General features: G+C 35.8%; 1 protein-coding gene across 9 annotated transcripts in view; it reads left to right on the top strand.

Moving 5' to 3' along the window:
* CDC42BPB (CDC42 binding protein kinase beta) overlaps positions 1–21,060 on the top strand; it is a 93,413-nt gene that overhangs the window by 53,095 nt on the left and 19,258 nt on the right. For 4 of the 9 annotated variants that reach the window (XM_062576797.1, XM_062576792.1, XM_062576796.1 and 1 more), the window contains exons 7-24: positions 510–710; positions 2,467–2,715; positions 3,983–4,062; positions 5,099–5,265; positions 5,375–5,494; positions 7,576–7,709; positions 9,542–9,784; positions 10,997–11,107; positions 11,685–11,929; positions 12,081–12,186; positions 12,744–12,868; positions 13,931–14,036; positions 15,655–15,803; positions 16,390–16,484; positions 16,573–16,652; positions 19,191–19,280; positions 19,734–19,808; positions 20,228–20,333. In XM_062576797.1, the coding sequence (XP_062432781.1) occupies positions 510–710; positions 2,467–2,715; positions 3,983–4,062; positions 5,099–5,265; positions 5,375–5,494; positions 7,576–7,709; positions 9,542–9,784; positions 10,997–11,107; positions 11,685–11,929; positions 12,081–12,186; positions 12,744–12,868; positions 13,931–14,036; positions 15,655–15,803; positions 16,390–16,484; positions 16,573–16,652; positions 19,191–19,280; positions 19,734–19,808; positions 20,228–20,333 (2,482 nt within the window). Of the gene's footprint in view, positions 1–509; positions 711–2,466; positions 2,716–3,982; positions 4,063–5,098; positions 5,266–5,374; positions 5,495–7,575; positions 7,710–9,541; positions 9,785–10,996; positions 11,108–11,684; positions 11,930–12,080; positions 12,187–12,743; positions 12,869–13,930; positions 14,037–15,654; positions 15,804–16,389; positions 16,485–16,572; positions 16,653–19,190; positions 19,281–19,718; positions 19,809–20,227; positions 20,334–21,060 lie in introns of all 9 variants that reach the window. The other 5 variants (XM_062576790.1, XM_062576795.1, XM_062576789.1 and 2 more) reach the window with 2 other exon arrangements.

Genomic DNA, 21,060 nt, shown 5'->3' with positions numbered 1-21,060 from the left:
AATTACATAATAAACATTTTTTAATAAACTAATTTTTTACACAACAAAAGTAGGATGCTACTTGCCCAGGGATCTTGTTTTGTTGTCATCAAATTAAATTGTAAAACTCGGGCATAAAATTTGAACTCCCTGCTTACACACTCTTCATTTCAACTTCTGTCAGGCAAATGCAATTTTAAATGTATAATTTTAAATGTATAAACACACACAAAACCAAAACATTTTCTCCTCTTGTCTTTGTTTTCTCACAACAGGTATGAGTATTTTGTGTTTCTACTGTGTTTAGAATAAAACATCAACAAATTTTATGTTGAAGTAGACACGAACTTTAGTCTTTGTTACTTTCTTAATACATTATTTATTTTCTGCTATAATTTTATACATCTCTTCCCTTTTCGAAGCCAAGAATGTTCTGTTGTCTGAATTTATCCAAAATATTAGGATATGATTAAGAATTTTTCTGAGAAAATGTGAAAGCTTACTGAAATGACATTTGCCTTATTTTTAAGGTGCAGTCGTCAGTAGCTGTGGGTACTCCTGACTACATCTCTCCTGAGATACTGCAAGCAATGGAAGATGGAATGGGCAAATATGGGCCTGAATGTGACTGGTGGTCACTGGGTGTCTGCATGTATGAAATGCTTTATGGTGAAACACCCTTTTATGCAGAGTCATTAGTGGAAACCTACGGGAAGATTATGAATCATGAAGTAAGAAATGTATTCAATCTATATGTATACACTGGGGAAACTGTTACCACGTAAAGATGTTGAGGTGATGGTGGTTCTCTGTTTTTTCACACTGGTTTAGAACCATGTCTGATTGTGTAGGTTTACTAGTTCACTATTTAAGAGTACTTGCTTTTCTGAATTGCAGAAATTAAACTCTCTTAAACTCCAAATGTTGATTTTGTTGTTGTTGTAAAAATCTAACAAATCTTCAAAAAGTAGAAATTAAAACCAGCTCTTAGTTAAGCACAATAATAGTTTCTTCTGGACATGAAAAATGAAGTAGTGTTATTTACACAGCTGTGCACATTTGCTGTCACACTGATAATCGGTACAAAAAGGAAGTAGGCAAGTCTAGTGTTGTGGACTTAGCTGCATTAAGAACTTGAGGTCAGGGAGATTGCCTAGACTAGAAGTGATTAAAAAAAAAAAAAAAAAAAAGTTTAAAATTCTGGATGTGTTTCGAACATTAGAGAGTAGGAATAAACCAGTTCATGGTGTCCTTTGGAGAGTTTTATTAGGAGGATGGGCATATTCATCTCAAGTAACAAGAAGCTGTTGTGTAGGGTGTATATTGTTTTGTTCCCTGTAAGATGAGTGCAGTTTACAGATGTTAGCAATACTGTGCTGTCACAATGAAGCGGTGATGGATAAGACATGAAATCCTGCAAGAGTTGAAACACTAGCAGTGATGGATATTAATTGCTTTTGCTTTAATTTCTTCAATGAACTGACTGATGGCACGCTTCTGTTAATTATATTAAAATATGTGACTAACCTAGTGGTAATTCATGGCTACCTGGCTCTTAGTCTACCATTGAGGAAGCATTTACAAATGTACAAAACTCTTGTCCTACAGTCTTAATATTATAATTTCATTTGGACAGACAATGAACATGTTTTTAAGTTTTTAATTGATTATTTTAAGATTAACCTGGATTACTCTGTCTTGATCCCTAATTATCTCATTTTAAACTTGAAAATGGTACTGCAATAAATAAATGTTATTGTCCCTTCTTGAAAAATCAGACTAAAAAAAAACCTTCTTGGCTATACAGGGGGTAGCAGCAAGCTAAAATACAGAAAAAAAAGTTATCCTTATTATATCTAGAGTAATTCTATATATTAGTGGTAACTATGTTTTTAGAACTTCTGTTTGTTGTTGATGATGATAAATCTTTGTCCAATATAAATTACATTTTGATTTTTAAAAACCCAAGTATTTAACACGCAAATTACAAAAATGCATTTTTATATGTAACAATGTTTCGTGGGGGAATGGCAAGCATTATGGGTTTTTTAAGAGCTGAAATTAATGAAACCTCAGAGAGTAGTTCTTCAGCAAATCAGTGGATCTACGTGTAGAAATACCAGTGAGTATCTGCCTTTATTGCATTACCTTTAGTATATTATAGAGTATCAGAATTCATATATACAGCTTTTTAAAAAAATGATTTTTTCTAACAGTTACTGTAATCCCAACTATTTTCAAACAGATCTATGTTAAAGGAATTGAGAAATGGTTACTTGTCCTCAAAATCCATTTAAGACAAAGACTACCGACAGCCGTGTTTTATTGTGCTTTACCACTGCTTGCTGGAATTACAACAATGTCTGCTTATTCGTTTCCAATTTTGTTGATGTAATTTAGCACTTTCTTTTTGAAATCGCTATTGCAAACAGTGGAATGGGTTCCTTCTCTAAAAATATCTCAAATTGTTTTGTTTCTGTTTTCTAGGAGCGATTTCAATTTCCATCCCATGTTACAGATGTATCTGAAGAAGCAAAAGATCTTATTCAGCGTCTTATCTGCAGTAGAGAACGTAGACTGGGACAAAATGGAATAGAGGATTTTAAGTCTCATGCGTTTTTTGAAGGACTTAATTGGGATAACATCCGAAACTTAGAAGCGCCTTATATTCCAGATGTTAGCAGTCCTTCTGACACATCAAACTTTGATGTAGATGATGATGTATTAAGAAATCCAGTGAGTCTTTTATTAAAATATTAATAATGCAAGTATGCAACCTTGCTGCACTACCATGTCAAAGCAAACGGACATTTTGATTTTTGGTTTTGCTTTAATAAAAGGAGTAAGTAGAAAAATTGTTAATAAGTTGAGCTAGTAAAATAAGGTTTTTTGTTCTGTTTTTAAATCTAAAAAGCCATGAATTTGGTTTCTGAGACTATCAGATTTAGTTGAACTTTCATATGGGTATGCAGTGTGGTACAGTCTTACACTAGACAGTGTTCTCATTACAGTCATAATGGTATGAATCCTCAAAGGCTCAGAGCTGGTCACAAGTGGAGCTGGTCTGAGAAATTTCAAAAGAATCATTCCCCATTAAACTTTGGAACTGATCCATTTTTGCAAGCGTTACTGTTTAGAAAAGAAGCTCGCAATTTTTGAATACTCAAAATGACTTAAGGATGAAACAGTTTGTTTCAAGTTTGAAATGACGTGGTTTACTTATTTATTTTAGCATTGGACATGGTCAGTCAAAGTTAAAATGCGTTTAGAGGGACAAAAAGTCCCTTTGTAATTTTCCTTTTCAAGGAGCCTGTGTTGTTGTTTATTCATCATCAGAGGGGAATAAATTCTATGAGCCTTCAAAAATGTATATATATATTTGCCATGCAGCTTGTAATTGCAGCTGTCCAGGTGAGGTGAGCTCACATTGCTTTCGCTACTTCTTCAGTCACTTAAGAAACAAGGAGCTGGTTTGAGGGGGAATAGTGATTTGTTTGGTGTTCCCCTGTCTTGTAGTTTATAAATTAATGTCAAGAAGAGCAGAGGGTTTTGTGCAATTTCTTCATCAGCTTGTATACCAAGAAATGAGGAGCTTTTGACTTGGTTTTGATTACCTGTCTAATGGTAACAGTAACTAAAATACTAAAACAGAAACATGCATTTTGGTGCCAGGTCACTTTTAATTAGGGACTTGGAAGTTTTTGATTTCTTTTAATGGTTGCGCTGGGCTTTGAACTTGTTGAAATGCTGCATTCTAAGTGTGGATTTGGGAAACAGAGGCTCCTAAATTCAGGTCATTATGTTAAGTGACCTAATCTGTAATAAAGTTCCTACAAGAACAATGAAAGGGTATACAATGAAGAATGCATACCAATGTGCAATCAATAGTCATTAAGAAAAGTTTTTCTGTCAGCTATCTCTGTTTGACCACTGAGGCTACCTCAAAAGCCTTTAGCTCTCTATGGTTCTCTTTGGGGTTTTCATGGCTGTTGTTTTTATGCAGGAAGTGGTGCCACCAAGTTCTCATACAGGCTTTTCTGGATTGCATTTACCATTTGTTGGGTTTACATACACAACCGATAGGTAAGCAAAGAGTATGTTGTTCTTTAGACCTGTTTCCAAAATACACCTATTTCTAGAAAATCTCATTTTCATAAGTATGTAGAAAGGTTGATATGCATGGATGTACCTCTCAGTAAAACATCATCTCAGTTTTTAAAGTACCTAAACGTAAGTTGCTCGAGATTTAGATACCTTTATATTTAATATTCTATCTGTTTGAAATGGGTGAAACTTGTGAGACTAGATGTGGCACTTGCAGGCAGGTACAAACTTGCTCTTCTTGCATTAAGAGCAGCTGAGAGTAAGTCCTGTCCATGTTCCATGTCTACCAGAAACAGTTTGTCCAAAATTGGCTCATTGCCCCCATGCTCTGCTGATAAGCTAATGTAACTTAGTGCTGCTCCAACCCTGATTCATGATTTTCAGGTGCTTCTAAGCATGGACAGATGCAGCTGACCTTCTCCGTCTTTGAAATGGAAGAGAGTTTGCTTTGCTCTAATTGCAAAGACACCTCACTCATATTCTTATGTCTCTGTTTTTGAGATTATTTGGCCATATTTGTTATTCCTTTGTTTCTCTTTAGAGTTTGTTACTCTTAACGATACTGTTGGCAGAAAGGGTCCAGTATGCTTATCTCATCCTTTTCAGAGTTAGATCATGTCACTTAAGTTAAATCCATCTTTGTCAGCACTTGAAACCATTTGTTCTATGCCTCAGCTCTTTCAGCGCAGGTACACCCTTCCATTCTGCTTGCTTTGCTGTCAGGTAGTAGCCTTTAGCATAGGAGAGTTAGCATTTTTAATCATTCAGGGAGTTTACAAAGTGAACATATGTAAACATCATCGGTGTCCTAAATGCAAGTATCTTAATTCTATGGCAGCACACACAGTATCTAGGGAATAATAATTATATCTACCCTGGCAGTTAACTGTAACAATTATTGTACTAATTGTTTGTGTAGATTTAAGGTGTGTATTTGGTGGAATCAGAGCATGTCTCCACTACAGACTGCTATGGTTGTTCATTAAAATGTGTTAACTTATGTATTTGGTTGCAGTTCTTTATCTGATAGAGGCTCTTTAAAGAGTGCAATGCAGTCTGACACTGTAACCAAAGATATGGATGCACAGCATGACTTAAAGAACAGTTCACAAATAGAAGGCTATCAAAAGAAAATATGGAAATTGGAGCAAGAAAAGCAAGATTTGAACAGAAAACTGCAAGGTTAGTAGTGTATATTTGTTGGATTCTTAGTTTTGCTGATCAGAAGGAATTGGAATGTATTTAACTGAACATTGTTTTATTTCTTTTCCTTTCCTTTTTTGAATTTAAGAATCTACACAAACAGTGCAGAACCTCCAGGGTCCAGTGTGTGTTACAGTAAATACAAACCGTGATAAGGAAGTAAAAAAATTAAATGAAGAAATTGAACGGTTGAAGAACAAATTAACAGGTAATCCTCTGGTATGATTAGTTGTAATTAAAGTAATGCAGTTTAATATTACTAGCAGTAGCAAAATATATATTGTGGTTTTGCAGTGTGTTTCTGCTAAGCAGAAATAACATTCTGGAGTTGCTCAAGAAAGGTGGTTTTCTGAAGTCTTGGTCAATATTGAAGCATTTCAGTTTTTTCAGATAAGCACTTACCTTTTTTCTTCCATTTCATTGTCCTGATAGCTTGTACTGGAGTGAGGAGTCTAAACTACAGGGAATTGGCTAGATGGATTCAATTAGTTTTTGTATTATGTTCATTTCCATAAAAATCCCCGCAGATCCTGTTCTCATCATTTTCCTGTTTTGAAGAAGTATGTTTTTGGAGGACTTTTATTGGGGGAAGATGTAAGAGATGGTGGGGAGAGAGGATTAGTTGCCCTTTGACAATATAAAGAGAAAGCTAGCTCCTCCCTTCTGTGTGTGTGTGTGTGTGTGTGTGGTGGGTTTGGGGTGTTGTTTTTTTTTTTTTTTGTTTTTTTTTTTTTTTTTTAATACAGTAATTAGAAAGCATTGCAGAAAATCAAATACTGGCATCAGTCCTGAGAGAAAACTGGCTCATCTATGCAAACCTTCTGTTAGTGTCCATTTTTTATGTGGGAATTGGAGATAAACTAAATGGCAGGTTTGAATGCTAATGGCTCGGTTCTGAGAGTTTTGTAGTGGCCTGTAATATCCGGTAAGTGAGCTCAGATGCTGAGCTGCTGATGTCTAAGCCCTCCATCTGTTATACGCCGTTCAGGTAACACTCACCACTGTTTTTTAGATCCGTCAGTATTTTTTTCCTACTTTCAAGTTTCTAGTGTTCTCTTAATTCATTACCTTTCTGTATGTGTCATGATCAGTTATCAGCCCCAGCTTTTTTTTTCTTTTTCTCCTCTACGGTTTGTGAATGTGCCGCCTTCTAGGTGGATCTATTGCAGTATTAGTTTTGCTCTCCAAAGCAGATTACAAGAAAAATTATTCTGGTATATTCTTCAATTAGGTTGGAGTCAAAATAGATTATTGTGCTGCTTCTTCAAATGGTTCAGGCTTATCCAACTCTTCAGCCTATAGTGTGCTGTTAAATGTAAACAATAGCAGTTTAGTGTGATTTAAAAAGTAATTCATTAGCTGATGTAAGGTGGGGAAGGGTTTTAGCACAGCTTTGTACTAAAATGAGAAAAGGAATGATACTCTAATTACAGCTGTGCTATGGATCTGTGAATATATAAATCCAATTTCCTCTTCTGCCACAGACATCAGTAGAACCTCAAGCAAGGCAATTATTCTCTAAGCAATTTCTTCTTTATTTGTTTAAAAGAAGAAATAATTAAAACCAAATGAATATAACAGTTCAGTTTCTTACCAACCTTAAGACTGAGCTGAACTACATGAAGTTGGTTAATCTTTGTGCTTAAAGTGATTATTTCAATCAAATTTGTTTAATTTTTATCGAGACTGAAGGGAAAACTGCAAGGAGAATATGGTGGCAGGAATGTGAACGGTTGGGACTCCAGTCTGTCTCATGCAGGGATAGTATTTTCTTCCTATATTGTAAGCACTTATGTATTCTAGGAAATGGTTCTTTTCTGTCTTGGTGGATGCACTAGTGATTATAGTCTTACATGTTATATAATGAAAACTATTTAAAAGTCGAATTATAGAACAGGAAATCAAATAACTCAAGTTTAGTTCTATGTTGTTAAGAGCTAGAAATTGCATTCCTCATAAAACAGATCCCTGTGCTAAGGCTTTTTCACTTCCAAACAGTCCTGTAGCTGTTGCTAAGCTAAGCTTTTTCACTTTAAGAGATAACTGTCTTTGATGGGAGGATTTCTTTTTTTGTAATATTGTAATGTATTGAGAAAGTTAAAAATTATATGGAGCCTTCAACACCCCGAAAGTACCTTAAGCTGTCTAAGACAATGGCAATGGAGAAGAGGACAGAAATTGAACAGTTGAATTTCCTAGCCAAAGTGATACCAATTTGCTTGGGTAATGTTGCTTGCTTACTTGATACAAATTTGGAACAATTTACCTTTAGTATTTATTTCTCTACAGATATAAGTAAACTGGAAGGGCAGCTTGCAGATGCAGTGGCTTTTCGACAAGAACATGAAGACTCTATACACAAATTAAAAGGATTGGAAAAACAGTGCAGAGTATTGCGGCAAGAGAAGGAGGACCTTCATAAGGTATTAGTCTGAAGGTGTATGCCTTTAAAAATGGCCACGTAAGGTAGTTCTAGAGCAGCTTTGTTGTGACTGCAATTTTAGTGTTTAAAACTGCCTTTTTTTTTTTTAACTGTTACTGAGATATCACTGAATCTGTTAATTTCATAAGTAATACCATAGCTTTCAAAAGTGACATACTTTATTGAAAGTTGTTAGGAATCTTATTAAAGTACATTCTGTTAGATGTGATAAACAGCTTTTAATACTGCCTTTTTTGTGCATTATAGTCTTTTGAAGACAGTGGAAACTTACACACTCAGGAAGGCAAAGCAGACTGCCTTAGCTAATAGACTATATAATCGTAAAGTTAGATTGGATATGGTTTGCCCAAGAATATGGATATTAAGTTTGAAATTGTTTTTTTAGGTGTGGGGGGGAAATCTGAAGAAAAGTATTTTTGAGAATTTTTTTTTTCTCTGTTTGATTCTTCTCAAGATGTTACAATATACACAGGAGTTGAATTTGCAGATCTGTGACTAGCAATCAGTTCTGCAGATTCTGAAAAATGTATATATGGAATGAGTTAATAGAGCTAAGATACTGTTCCAGCTTGAGCCCACTTAATCTTTGTAATACCAACAAAGTTTAATTATTGCCTAAAGCCAGGGATGGCTTATGTAATTGCTGAGTTTACTTAGTGTTGTGTAAATTACACCTTTGCTCTTCAAAATGTAAACGGTATTTACTCTAACTCACCAAAATATTTTACTGTGAAGTAAATAGTGGCTTTGCATATATTACATATCATTTTCAGTAATATCAGAGAATGCTACATATATTCAAATAGCTAGCTTTCAAAAGGTTTAGTGGCCATACTGTCATGTGTTAACATGCACCAAAAGTTATCCATGGGGCAAAATCCTTGAGGCAGCTGTATTAGAAGGGTATTTTTTATAGCACTTCTAAGTTTTTATCCACTAGAATTTAACAGCCTGTCTCTTGTCTGTAAATCATGCGTAAGAGTTATTCATCAAAAGATATGATTAGCAGAGCAACTGAATCTCCTCCTTGACTGGACACTTGCCTTTTTGAAAGTTACTGATTGTACATGAATTTCACTACTAATGGCAGAAGTCTTTATATGTCCATTGGCCAGGGGACACATTCTGGAATCTAGTTTTGCTTTATTTTCATTTTTATTTTCAGTCTCATGATTTTACGTAGAACATTAAATTTGTACTTTAATCTTGTTAATTTGTGTTGATTTCTTGCCAAAAGGAAACATAGTTTGTATAGTTTCAATTAAAGTGTTAAAGCTTAACAGTTATTCTAAGGGATATTCCTCAGAGTCTTCTGAAGAATGGAAGAATCTTGCAAGACATGCAGCAGCATCTCAGCGCTGGCAGAGTATCATGATTCCCCTGACTTGTACAGTCTGCTAAAACATTCTTTTAAAAAAATAAAAATATATTATCATGCAAGTATGCGATGATAAACTGAAATAAAACCATTAACTGAGGTGACTTCTCTAGTCAGATTTGTAAGAAAGGCTCCTGGAGTAGCAAAGATGCTCCAACTGCCACACTAGAAGTGAAAAGTCTGCCTTACAATTTTCTGAAATAATGATGTTCAAATATATAACAAAATAACTACTGTCTTGATACTGCTTGTTACTGTTGCAGCTTAGCCAAAATAAATTTGTATAAATTAACTTTTAGAAATAATATTTAGAAGTTACTTGAGTTGGTTGAGCTTTCAAGTCATGATTATGTGTTTCCACTTGCTTTGTGATAGTTCATGAAAACTGAACTTCAAGAAGTTTAATTTTTATTTTCTTTTTTTCCTTTAACCAGCAACTCGTAGAAGCCTCAGAGAGACTAAAAGCGCAATCCAAAGAACTGAGGGATGCCCATCAGCAAAGAAAGCTAGCTGTACAGGAGTTCTCTGAGCTCAGTGAGAGGATGGGAGACTTGCGCTCTCAAAAGCAGAAGCTCTCCCGGCAACTTCGCGACAAAGAAGAGGAGGTAGAAGTGAGCATGCAGAAAATTGATGCCATGCGACAGGACATACGTAAATCGGAGAAAATCAGAAAAGAGGTAGCCTGACAAAATAGCTAACAATAACTTGTTTCAGCTGCTGCTTATATTGTTTTTCATATGTGGTTATGATAATAAATCAGGAGCATTAACCATAATTTACTTCGTCTGTAAGAAATTACCCATAATTTACTTTGTCTATAAGGAACTGCAACTCTTCCATACCGTTTTGGTGCAGTTCACAAAGTAGATCTTGATTTCCTCCCCTTTTTCCCCCAAATGTTTTGTTAATGTATCAGGAAATATAACCGAGTCATCTTTATTTTTTGTAATCAGGCTGATTTTAATCTGGGGAAAGCAATATTCTTGCTATATACCCAGCTTCTTAGTTCTTTTGTCATGTCCTGATTATCTTAGACTCCAAGTCACAGTGAACTCGAAACCCCGAAAATGTAATATCTTGATATCATTTAGTGTTGGAGTACTTATCTTTTTTTTTTTAACTGAATTTTCCTCTTCAGTTGGAGAAAGGAATAACAATACAGACTAAATCAGTCAGAATGTAGTCTAAAAATCCATTATTTTGGCCCACAGCTCAAAATACTGTCCTTTTAAAAACAATTTTGTCAGCTGAATTTGAACACAGAAATGCAAGTCTTATCCTCCTGGGTTTTAGAACAGGGCCACTGTTGCTTGAATTTCAACAGTTGCCCTAGTTGCCACTAAATTGCCTTTCTGATACCTAAGTCTTTTTTTGAAGTGGATAAATGCATGATCAAGTTTTTGTTCCATATTTGCAAGATACAAGTTTTCAGTGTTCACGCCAGAAGTATTTTACAATTACTGTGTTCAAATATCAGGATTTTTTTTTAGCAACCTTGGTAGGTACTGGTGGTGAGGCACGGCGCTGACTTGTGAACATGGAAGGCTTGCTTCTTCAAATACAGCAATGACTTCTTAGCACCACTTTTTACTCTTATGATGAAAAGAAGCTGTGCAGTTGTCCCTGAGCAGATTTGGCACACTTTATGTGGATACAAAAACTTATCTGATAGTAGTTCTTAATGATACAGATTGATGCCTGGAATACTGTAGGCAAAATATTATTACGTTCTGAGATAATAGTTATAGTGGGATAATGAAGACAGAAATAAGGAGAAAACAGTTTTTTTTTTCAAAGGCTCTCAGACCGTTCCCTGTGGAGGAGAAGAAAGAAATGATACAGGTAGCACTGTCTTCTGATGAAATGACTTAATATTACTCTGATTGTAGTTGGAAGCCCAGCTGGAAGAAGTTGCAGCAGAAGCATCAAAAGAACGCAAGCTTCGTGAGCACAGTGAGGTCTTCTCCAAGCAGCTGGAAAATGAACTGGAAGCTCTAAAGGTGTTTTTTTTTTTTTTTTTACATTTTTTAATGAATTTTTATATAACACAACACTTGCAGTAGTTTTGCTTATTCAGCTGTTGATGCTTGTGAAACATTTAAAAACTACAGCATTACTAGAAACATGACCTAACCTGCTCAGATTTATTGCTTTTTTTTCTTGAAATACTTTAATATCCTGGAGATTACGTACACTACTGTCTTGAAAATGGCCAGTTTATATCAAATTCGAAGTGCCTGTTAAACTGGCATAGTCCAAATCTGGGATTTTTGCAACCCACTTCAACTACTTTTTAGGCTCATGTAAGCATGACTTACTGGAGCAAGTCTAGCAAAAGGCTACTAAGATTATTAAGGGACCAGAGCACCCCTCTCTCTTCCAACCTCAACCATTTTGTGATCCTGTGAAGCAGGGCAGTCAGTCTTGGGGCTCAGTGCTTGAAGATAGGCACCTTTTAACTCACTCAGTGCCCAAATAAAATTTTTCCAATGTGCTGCCAATTGGACAGTTCTGCTTTTGTGTAACGTTGCAAAATATAAAAATCATAGTTTCTTCATGATTTGTTTTCTTCTGCAGGTAAAACAGGGAGGCCGGGCAGCAGGTGTCACACTAGAACATCAGCAGGAGCTTTCCAAAATGAAGTCTGAGCTGGAGAAAAAAATCTTATTTTACGAAGAGGAGTTGGTCCGACGAGAAGCATCACATGTCTTGGAAGTAAAAAATGTAAAAAAAGAAGTACACGATTCAGAGAGCCATCAGCTTGCGCTGCAGAAAGAGATCATGATACTAAAGGATAAACTAGAGAAAGCAAAACGAGAGAGGTAAATTTTTGAGCACAATTGATTAATTGTAAATTTCTCTTATTGCATTGCATAGGAGAGCAGAATGACATTTCACCTCAATTATATCACAATTTAAATGTTTGCCAGTTTTACAGTGCAAGTGTTTCAATTCTTTTGTCCCTCTCCTTAGGCACAGTGAGATGGAGGAAGCAGTAGGAACAATGAAAGAGAAATACGAGCGTGAAAGATCTATGCTGTTGGAAGATAACAAAAAGCTAACAACAGAAAATGAGAGGGTAATTATATTAGGAAACGCTTTTAAGCATGCAATTCTTATTTTGTTACCTTCTAATATATTTTAATATTGTAACAGTCTGCCCATTGATTAGAATAATCTGTAAATGTTCAGGCAGTGTCTGAATAAAACAGATGTAATTTTGGCCAGATATATGTCAAAAATCTAACTAAAGAGTAACTGTAGCCTCTGTATACTGTCCTTTGTGGAATTGATTCCCACAACTTGGAGGGTACTGCCTTCCAATTTTTTCCTGAAGGTCTCACAGAGGAGGAAGTATGACTGCCTTCTTGATTGCTTACAGTTAAACTTCATTGCTCTCAATGGCCTCTCTTGGATTATTTTGTGTGAAATAGTAATGTAGCTTACTACGCTCAGAAGCTAGTCTCCAGCTACACAAAAGCAAACGTCTTCCAGTTCTTTGGTTAATATGTTAGAACTTCCTGATAGCCCAGAGTCATCTTGCTTGTTCAGTTTCTATACATGGGTATACATACACATACGAAAAAAGGTCTGAAGCTGACATAAGCTGCAGGTGATGTTAATCTTTTGTTTCAGCTTTGCTCCTTTGTGGATAAGTTAACAGCACAGAACAGGCAGCTAGAAGATGAGCTCCAAGATCTAGCAGCAAAGAAGGAGTCTGTTGCTCACTGGGAAGCTCAGATTGCAGAAATTATTCAATGGTATGTGCTGTTTACAAATTTTGATGACCATTTTCAGTTTTTAAAATACTGATTGGATTTTTTATGTATGGTAGCCAGGCCCTTTGTGCTTTGGATCAACAAAAGCATGATATTCATGTGAATGTTGGTAATCTGTTCCTCTTTTACTTTGTAGTAGAACTGAGTAGTAAGAAAATTGGAATTGTCAAATGCTATTGTCAGATACTGTTAAGTATCTGACAATTTGTTAAGTTTTGGTGTCAACTCACATCAAACTTTAAAGTGATAATTAGATCACTCAATTTCTTCTGGAATATTTTGATAAATTCTTTCAGGGAAGATAGTCATGATTTACAAGGTACATGTTAAAATATAGAACCTTATTAGCTGTTCTGCCAGCAGCCCCCAGAGGGATTCTGTTTCTCTTCCCTGACACTTATTCCCATCTTTCCAAAAACAAACACTTGCACTTAACTTGCAGCTCAGTCCTTCCTTCTGTCATTTGTTGGGTTAGTAAGCAAGTATTTGCAGTGCTGGATACTTGGTCATTGAGATGTATTTGCTCTTTGAAATTCTTCTGCTGGCTGAAGTTAAATGCTATTCTAGGGTGGGTCTTGAAGAGTGGTAGTTTTCAAAAAAAAATGGATTTTTAATTGCTGGCCAATATTTTAGCATATTTCATCTAGTGAAGAGGTTGTGGGGGTAAAAGGGATTCATAAAGTGTGTGTACCTGCCCTTCCAGATGTTATAGGAGGCCTTGAAGATGGCCTTTACAAAAATCAAGCAAACAATATGCAGATCAGGCTCCAAAAAACAGTGAAGCTCTGCAGAATTCTTGTTGATGACTGAAGGGAAGTTTCAGTTTCCCTAGCAACTGCCACAGTCAAGAGCAGCAGATAGAAGATAAATCTAAAGAAGGCAATCTAGGCTGTATTGAGGGTTTGGTATCAGACAGTTTGCTCTGCGCTGTCTCTTTCTGCTGCATCCCTAAACCCTGTGCAGACACTAGGTGAATAAAGTATGTGGTGCTATGAGCCTTAAAACTGTCAAGCAACTTTTTTTTTTATTATTATTGCATAATAGGGTAAGTGATGAGAAGGATGCTCGTGGCTATCTCCAAGCATTAGCTTCCAAGATGACAGAAGAACTAGAATCATTAAGAAGTTCCAGTCTGGGTTCAAGAACACTGGTAAGAAAATAGCAAACATTCATACTGTTTTGGTGGTGTCCAGAAAGCAAAATTTTTGGTTTCAGCTACTTTCTTACTCATCTCTGTTCACATATTAGGGGGAAAAAAAGTCATGCAAACAATCAGAATTCTTTTCTAATAAAGCGTCTGCTTATGTAATGACTTCCTAGTTTTATGAGTTGCTTGCGAAATCCACTTGGTTCACCTCATCAGAATTTGATAATTCTGAGGTGGAGCTTGGTTTTTTTAATAATATCTATCATCGCAAATTGCTTTTGAACAGTGTGGAGGAGAAAAAACAATACGTTAAACCCTTAAAGGGGAGTGTGGAAATGCATCTCACCTCACCAGGTTAGATGCAAGTGAATAATTTTAAATGCTATTACAGTGAGATAACAAGTTTTCTTTTGTGGTCAAACATTGGTTGGTTGGTTGGTATTGTTAGAACCAGTAACACACTGAGATCATGTTGTGTTTTTATGTACCTGCAGAACAATGAGACCTGGTGCCATAGTTTTTCCTATGTAGAGAGGAATACGATTGTCCAGACATTCTGTCAAACAGAGAGGTGAAGCCCTCACCAAAGTGCCCAGTTCCGAAGGCAAAAATACTGTTTTTCTCATGGCAGATATTAAATACCTGCTTAAGGAAGGGAAGAGCTATTTGCAGCCAAATAAGAAAGCCCATGTCTTTAGCAATGCTGATCAACACAGTTGAACTGTCACACAAACAGTCAGTCTACTGTTGGTTTATATGGATAAAAAGTTACTTATCCTTTCCAAATCTATGAATAGTATAAAGCAAGAGAAAATTACGATTTTCTATTGAGTTACCTTTGGCTTCATCTTAAAGGGATGGTCTAACATGTCTGAAGGTATAACAGGAAGATGGATCAGGTCAAAGGCAGTTGGCATTTTCTTCTTAGCTATTGCCAGAATAAGGAATGCTCTCTGTTCTTTGTAACGCAGCTGGTTTTGTAACTTCAGCAGAACCTGATCTAAGGTAATTATTTCTCAACATAAGAAATGGCTGTCACTTTTATGAGGATGCAGTTTGCAGGTTCATGCCTGACCAGCAAGAGATCTGTTAAGGAGTAGTCCACAGTATGGATGTAGTCCACAAAGAAAAATGCTTGGAAAAGCTTGAAAATTTAGCCTGGAGGAGGGGGATGAATTTCATAGTGTATGTCAAAGCATAGTGTATGCAACATAGCAAGGGTAAGAACTGTTTAGGTAAACACTCTAGGTATCTTGGATATCTCAAAATCCAGACTATTTCTTTTTTTCATGTTTTTGCCACTGTCAGTGTTAATGTGTTTTATATTAAACGCTTACATGAATGAAACTAGCCATTTTCACATGGGTTCCCTCAGTTTGACTTTCATGCTCAGTGTTAAAGCCTTTTAGTTTCAAGTATGTTGGGCTAGTGTAAAAATTGTTCGTTCTATCACTTACATGAAATGAAGTCTGCCTATCAGTTATTTCCATGTAGCAGGATTAGTGTCCATAATTAATTAAAAGAGCAGTTTCTTAAGCAGTGTGAAAGCTATTTTGTGTCCTTGAACAACATTAGAAATACCATTTAGTTGATACTAATATTCAGTAACTTACTGCACCAGGATCCACTTTGGAAAGTACGACGCAGTCAGAAGTTGGATATGTCAGCTAGGCTGGAGTTACAGTCTGCTCTTGATGCAGAAATTCGTGCCAAACAACTAGTTCAAGAAGAGCTTCGAAAAGTTAAAGATGCAAACATATCTTTTGAAAGGTAATAAGGTCTTTTGGTTCTCTTAAGGTTTAACGTGCTGCTTTAATCTGTGTGTTAGAATAGTAACAACTTCTTTAAAATTACCCCTTGTGCTGGGATGATACTGGACTTTGCAGAAAGATCTCGTTCAACAGACTGCATGTTTTTTTCTTAAATTCAAGTAAGAACTCTAGAAATTTCTTGAAGTAAACATTACACTGCTATGAATGGCTTGGTAATAACATACAGATTTTATACACCTGGGGAAAAAGTAGCATAAGAGCACATTCAGAGCAAATTCAATAGCTTTTCATAGACCAACTGTAGAGTGGACATATTCTTGAGAAGAAAAGACTAAGGTACAATTAGAATAATTTTGTTTGGCAGATATATGCACTGGTAGCAGGAGTCTTAAGTGCAGTTTTCACTATCCAGCCAAGTCGTGAGATGCCAGTTCATGGAAAAAATTAAATTAATCAGGCTAAAAAAAGAAATTCTGGGCAGGGAGGGGGAAGCATTTTCCAAAACTCTGAGATTAGAGCAGAAAGGAATACCATGTACTTTCAGATATTTAAGATCCCATTTTGATCGTATTTTGTTGCTTTAGTAAATTAAAGGAATCAGAAGCAAAAAACAGGGAACTGTTGGAAGAAATGGAAGGTTTGAAGAAAAAGCTGGAAGAAAAATACAGAACTGATACAGGTAATTAAGATCACTTTCTTTTTTAACAGAATTCTAATAGCACCTGTGATGTTGCCTTTTACCTAAGCCAGTCTATTTTGGTTTTTAGGTCTCAAACTTCCAGACTTTCAAGATTCCATTTTTGAATATTTCAACACCTCTCCTCTTGCACGTGATCTGACTTTCAGAGTGAGTTGTTATAAAAATATAGTTCAACTTTCACATTTTTGTAATTATTTTATGTTACTTAAAAGTAACATTTAGCCATGTATGGTAAATTTGGATCTGGTATATGTAAAATATGGAAGTCAAATTAGTATGACAGTGCATTGAATTGGCTGTCCAGTAGGTGTCAGATTGCTTAACATTTTGTAGAGAAGCTTGCACCTCTGGGAAATATTCCCAAAAGCTCACTTTAATTATTTCTTGTTCTAGTTTGTTTATTTTGGTTAATCTCAAATCCTTGGCAGAATAATAAATATTCCGGTTTTTTGGAAAGGATATCACACCCTATTACAAGTAATGGATTAAGTGCTTTGCAGTTGAAACATACCAGTTAATATAAGAAAAAGTATTCATACAGTTCAGAGAATGTATAAACAGATATGTAAAAGTGTTGGCTCTAGATCTTAATGGAGTGGTTAAAGTAGAAGGAACTGGGAAGAGAATCAGAGGACCTACAGATGTTGGTATAATATGTTTATCATGACACACCCTCTGATCCTTAGAAAACTAATCATACAAATCATGGCTCCAAGTGGGCGTTTCATGTAGAAAAGTTTGTACATCCCCTGAGGAAGCAGCTGTTAAGTGCAACGTTGAATTACATTTCCTTACTTCATGAACTCTTGATCTTTAAGCAGTTTCTGGGATGGATTTTTTGCAGAATACGGTTATATTTCTGGAACTAAATTAAACCGTCTCAAATTAATACCTCATTGGTCTGGTTATGTGTATGTCCTGTATTTTTTTCAAATTGTTACTGTTGTCAAAAAGAAAAAGCCTATGGGCATGCTATGATATTTGCATAGGTATAGCTTGTATATGTGCTGCTTCCAGTCACAAAATGCCCATACTGACTTAACTACTGAAGCTGCAGGATGTGCTATACTGGGGTGAGGGGAAGAGAGAGAAACTTGATAACAGTAACATGTTAGACTGTCAAGTCCAGAACCAGTCAGGGTACCATTCTGCAGAATGGATGCGTGTTGTTGCTATAGGAATAGGGGTGGTGTTTTCTGGTGAACTATATTAAAATTCCTGATACTGATCTTAACGACTTCCATCAACAATTTGTTTTACATATACTTACAAAGATAGTCCCTGTCATCTGCTTTGGGTTAATTTAGTCTGTATAAATATCATTCGGCCATATAAACGTTTTATTTAGCTAGCCTACTAATATTCCATGTGAAGTTTTCGTGTGGGTGATAAGTGATCATTTTTATCCCTCGTATCCATTACAACAAAGGATTCTGTTTCTTCTTCGTCTACATCTTCTCTGCTAGCCTTTTGGGAAGAAGTAAGTTCTTGCTGGTAGTTTTGTCTACTTTTTTTGTTGTGACCTGTCATAGTAAAAATGGCCTTCTAAAACTAGCAGACATTTTGTTCCCTTAACTTTTCTATAACTTAACCCACTAAATAGAGCTAGTTTAGTTTTCCTTTTTTAGTACTTCTTTACAGGCTTATTATTTTATATTTTGACTCTATTATCGCTAAAGCTGGATTGTGTTTGTAATTTTTAAATCGTTCATAATACATGATGGTATAATTAGATTCCTCTCAGTGTCCCAGCTCTACCAATCAATTTATAACAAAAATAACAAATATCTGAATATATTTAGTGAGCTAACTGAACTGAGCCATTTTCCTGTCTAAACAGGCTGGGAAGTGAGTGATTCATTACTTGTTGTCTTTAGAGCTAATTACATCATTTATGTGAAGCCCAATCTGATGTTTGTGAATCATGATTTTCATGATGTCCTCAGAGTACAGTAGTAGAGTATCCTGGTTCCACACCCAGCTTCTTTAGTCCTGGAATTGTAGCATACTTCCCCCTTGTGCTGAGTATTAGTAGGTGCTAATGGAAGAGTGAAATAAATAGAAGGCTTGTAATGGATGTTGGTCTTAAATTTTTCTGTTGAATATGATAAAATAGACATGATTATTTTAATGATAAAGATGATAATAGAATCATCAACCATTTTTAAACAACTTCTATTTATAGAGACTGCGTAGTATCACTTTGAGAATTTTTCTTGTGGCTGAATTGGTGGCTGTTGTGTTCTAGAAAAATCCTAGTATAGTAAATTACTATGAGAAATAAGCTATTTTGTGGATTATTGCCAAGCTTCTCAGACATCATTCCATACCTGCATGCAAGAGATTAGAGACAGTCTTTCTGGGAAAAGAAGGTTGTTATGGCATTTATGCTGCCTCCTACTAGGTTTTATATTCCAGTACTTCAGAGATTTTTCCATCAGGCAGCAGGATTTGTTTTGAGGAAATTTTTTTTTTTTTTTAGAGAGTTAAGATTTTTTTAGAGTGTTAAGATTTTAGATGTATGTATAGTACATCAATGTTCTTTTTTTTTTTTTTTTTTTTTTTTTTTCCTCCCTGTGAGATAGTACTTGTAGCTTCCTGGAAATTTATTTTATTCTGTTGGTGTGAGAACTTTTCATCAAATCTGTGGTATCTAATCTAATTTGTTTGCTGTCACTTTTTCAGACCAGTTCTATTAGTGAGCAGGAAACACAAGGTCCCAAACCAGAAGTTTCACCATCTACTTCAGTTATAACTGCAGAGCAACAACAAGAAGTAAGGCAGCTGTTATTTTATCCTGAAGAGTAATTAACTAGAAAGTGTCTGTATATGTGGATCATTATAAATATATGTTGCAGCATTCATTATGAAAAAGCAGGATTGAATGTTGCTTATTTGTAATGTGTCAGTGTTAATTGCACCTGCTTTGAGGACAGTTGCAAACGAAACCTTTTCCAGGCTCTGTGTATGTTGATGTTTCACATTTTCCTATGTTTTCTGTATTGCTGCTTGTTTGTTAGTGTGCAGGCTTTCCTGTGAGTGCTTTAAAATACAAATGTTTTTGAAAATCAGATTAAATCAGAATGGCAATGTTTACGACAATTAAATTTTTTATGATTTTTAAAGAAGAAAAAAGGGGGAGTTGGGAACCGATAAGCTTTGCCACCCCAATTTTAAAACAAATTCTTGAAGCCTCATTTTGCTCAATTACAGTTTTTTGTGATTCAGGAACCAATTCGGCTTCAGAGGATGCCTGCTGTTCCTTCCCCCACCATTCAGTCCATTTCTCTAGCTGTACCAAAGGTAGGGGGACTGTACTAACGTTATTTTGAAGAACTAAGGAAAGATATTATCATTTATAGATTAGCCATCCATGTTTGTTCTTGTCCTGTTTGGGTTTGTCATGTGTTGCTTGTTTGTTAGGTCTATGTTTTTAATCAGATGTTCCCAAATACAAGTTTTGATCGGTGTTGATTTGTCAGAAGGAGCATCAGAAAAAATATTTGGTTGTATGATTGGGTTTGAGTGTCTTCTGCAAATGGAAATAAAAGATGCTACTTTTGTCTTGCACCTTCTACAAGCTGCTGTTAATTAAAAGAAGCTCAGATTTCAGAATGTACGGTGTAGTATATTAGAGGGGCACTGGGCGGGGGGGAGATGCTTCCATTACATAAATACAGAAACTGAAAAATTTTTGTTTTTATCCTGAACATGTCTTTCAGCCTAAAGCTCACCAGCTCAATATCAAGTCATTTACAAGCCCTACTCAGTGTAGTCATTGCACCTCTCTTATGGTGGGATTAGTTCGACAAGGTTATGCCTGTGATGGTGAGTCAGTTAACCTTTTTGTTTTTCAGTAATCTGCAGTTCCCCCTAAAAAATGCCCCAAAACATCAATATATTTTAAGGCAATAATTTCTTTGGTCAAGAAGGTAGAGAGGTGACTACCACTGAATGATTCTCCTTTCTTTTGCATCATCAGGCTTTTAAAGTGAACAAATGAATTTAAGCTCTCATGGTCTGTTCACACTGCTAATTCTGCTACCGTTAGTGTGATAATAGTGTGAGCTGGGGAGAGGAGGGTTTCTAAATGTGTAATGGTGCACAAGAGGCTGTGGGAATACTATGGTAACATATTAATCTGGAACATTCTGTTTTTTGCTATGCTGATCATGAACTCGGTGCTGGGGAGAGCATATACTAAGTTTTTTGGCCTTTAGCCTGCCTTGCTGTCTATTAGTTTTATTTAGAAAGCTTTCTCTGATGCATGTGTGTCTACTGAACTGCAAGTATGAGCATTTGGGGATATTTTGCTGTAAAAATACTTACCTATGCCTTGATTAAAAACATGAAGTCAGAAGTATTTCACAAATCTATGCAAAATGCTACAGTATAAGTAATCTTCTTGTATCTCTGTGCCTAGTTTAGTCCTTGCTAGTAGCACTCTCTCCACTGACACCTTCAGCACCATGTCCCAATTGCCTTATTGGCCCTTTAGGGCTATGTTCCTGGCAGGGGTATAGTCAATTCTTTTTCCTTTAGAGCACCTACTGCT

Source organism: Rhea pennata, chromosome 5, assembly GCF_028389875.1.
Source record: "Rhea pennata isolate bPtePen1 chromosome 5, bPtePen1.pri, whole genome shotgun sequence".
NCBI lineage: Eukaryota > Metazoa > Chordata > Aves > Rheiformes > Rheidae > Rhea > Rhea pennata.
The sequence above is the reverse complement of the archived record's forward strand: the minus strand, read 5'-3'. Positions and strand labels throughout refer to the sequence as shown.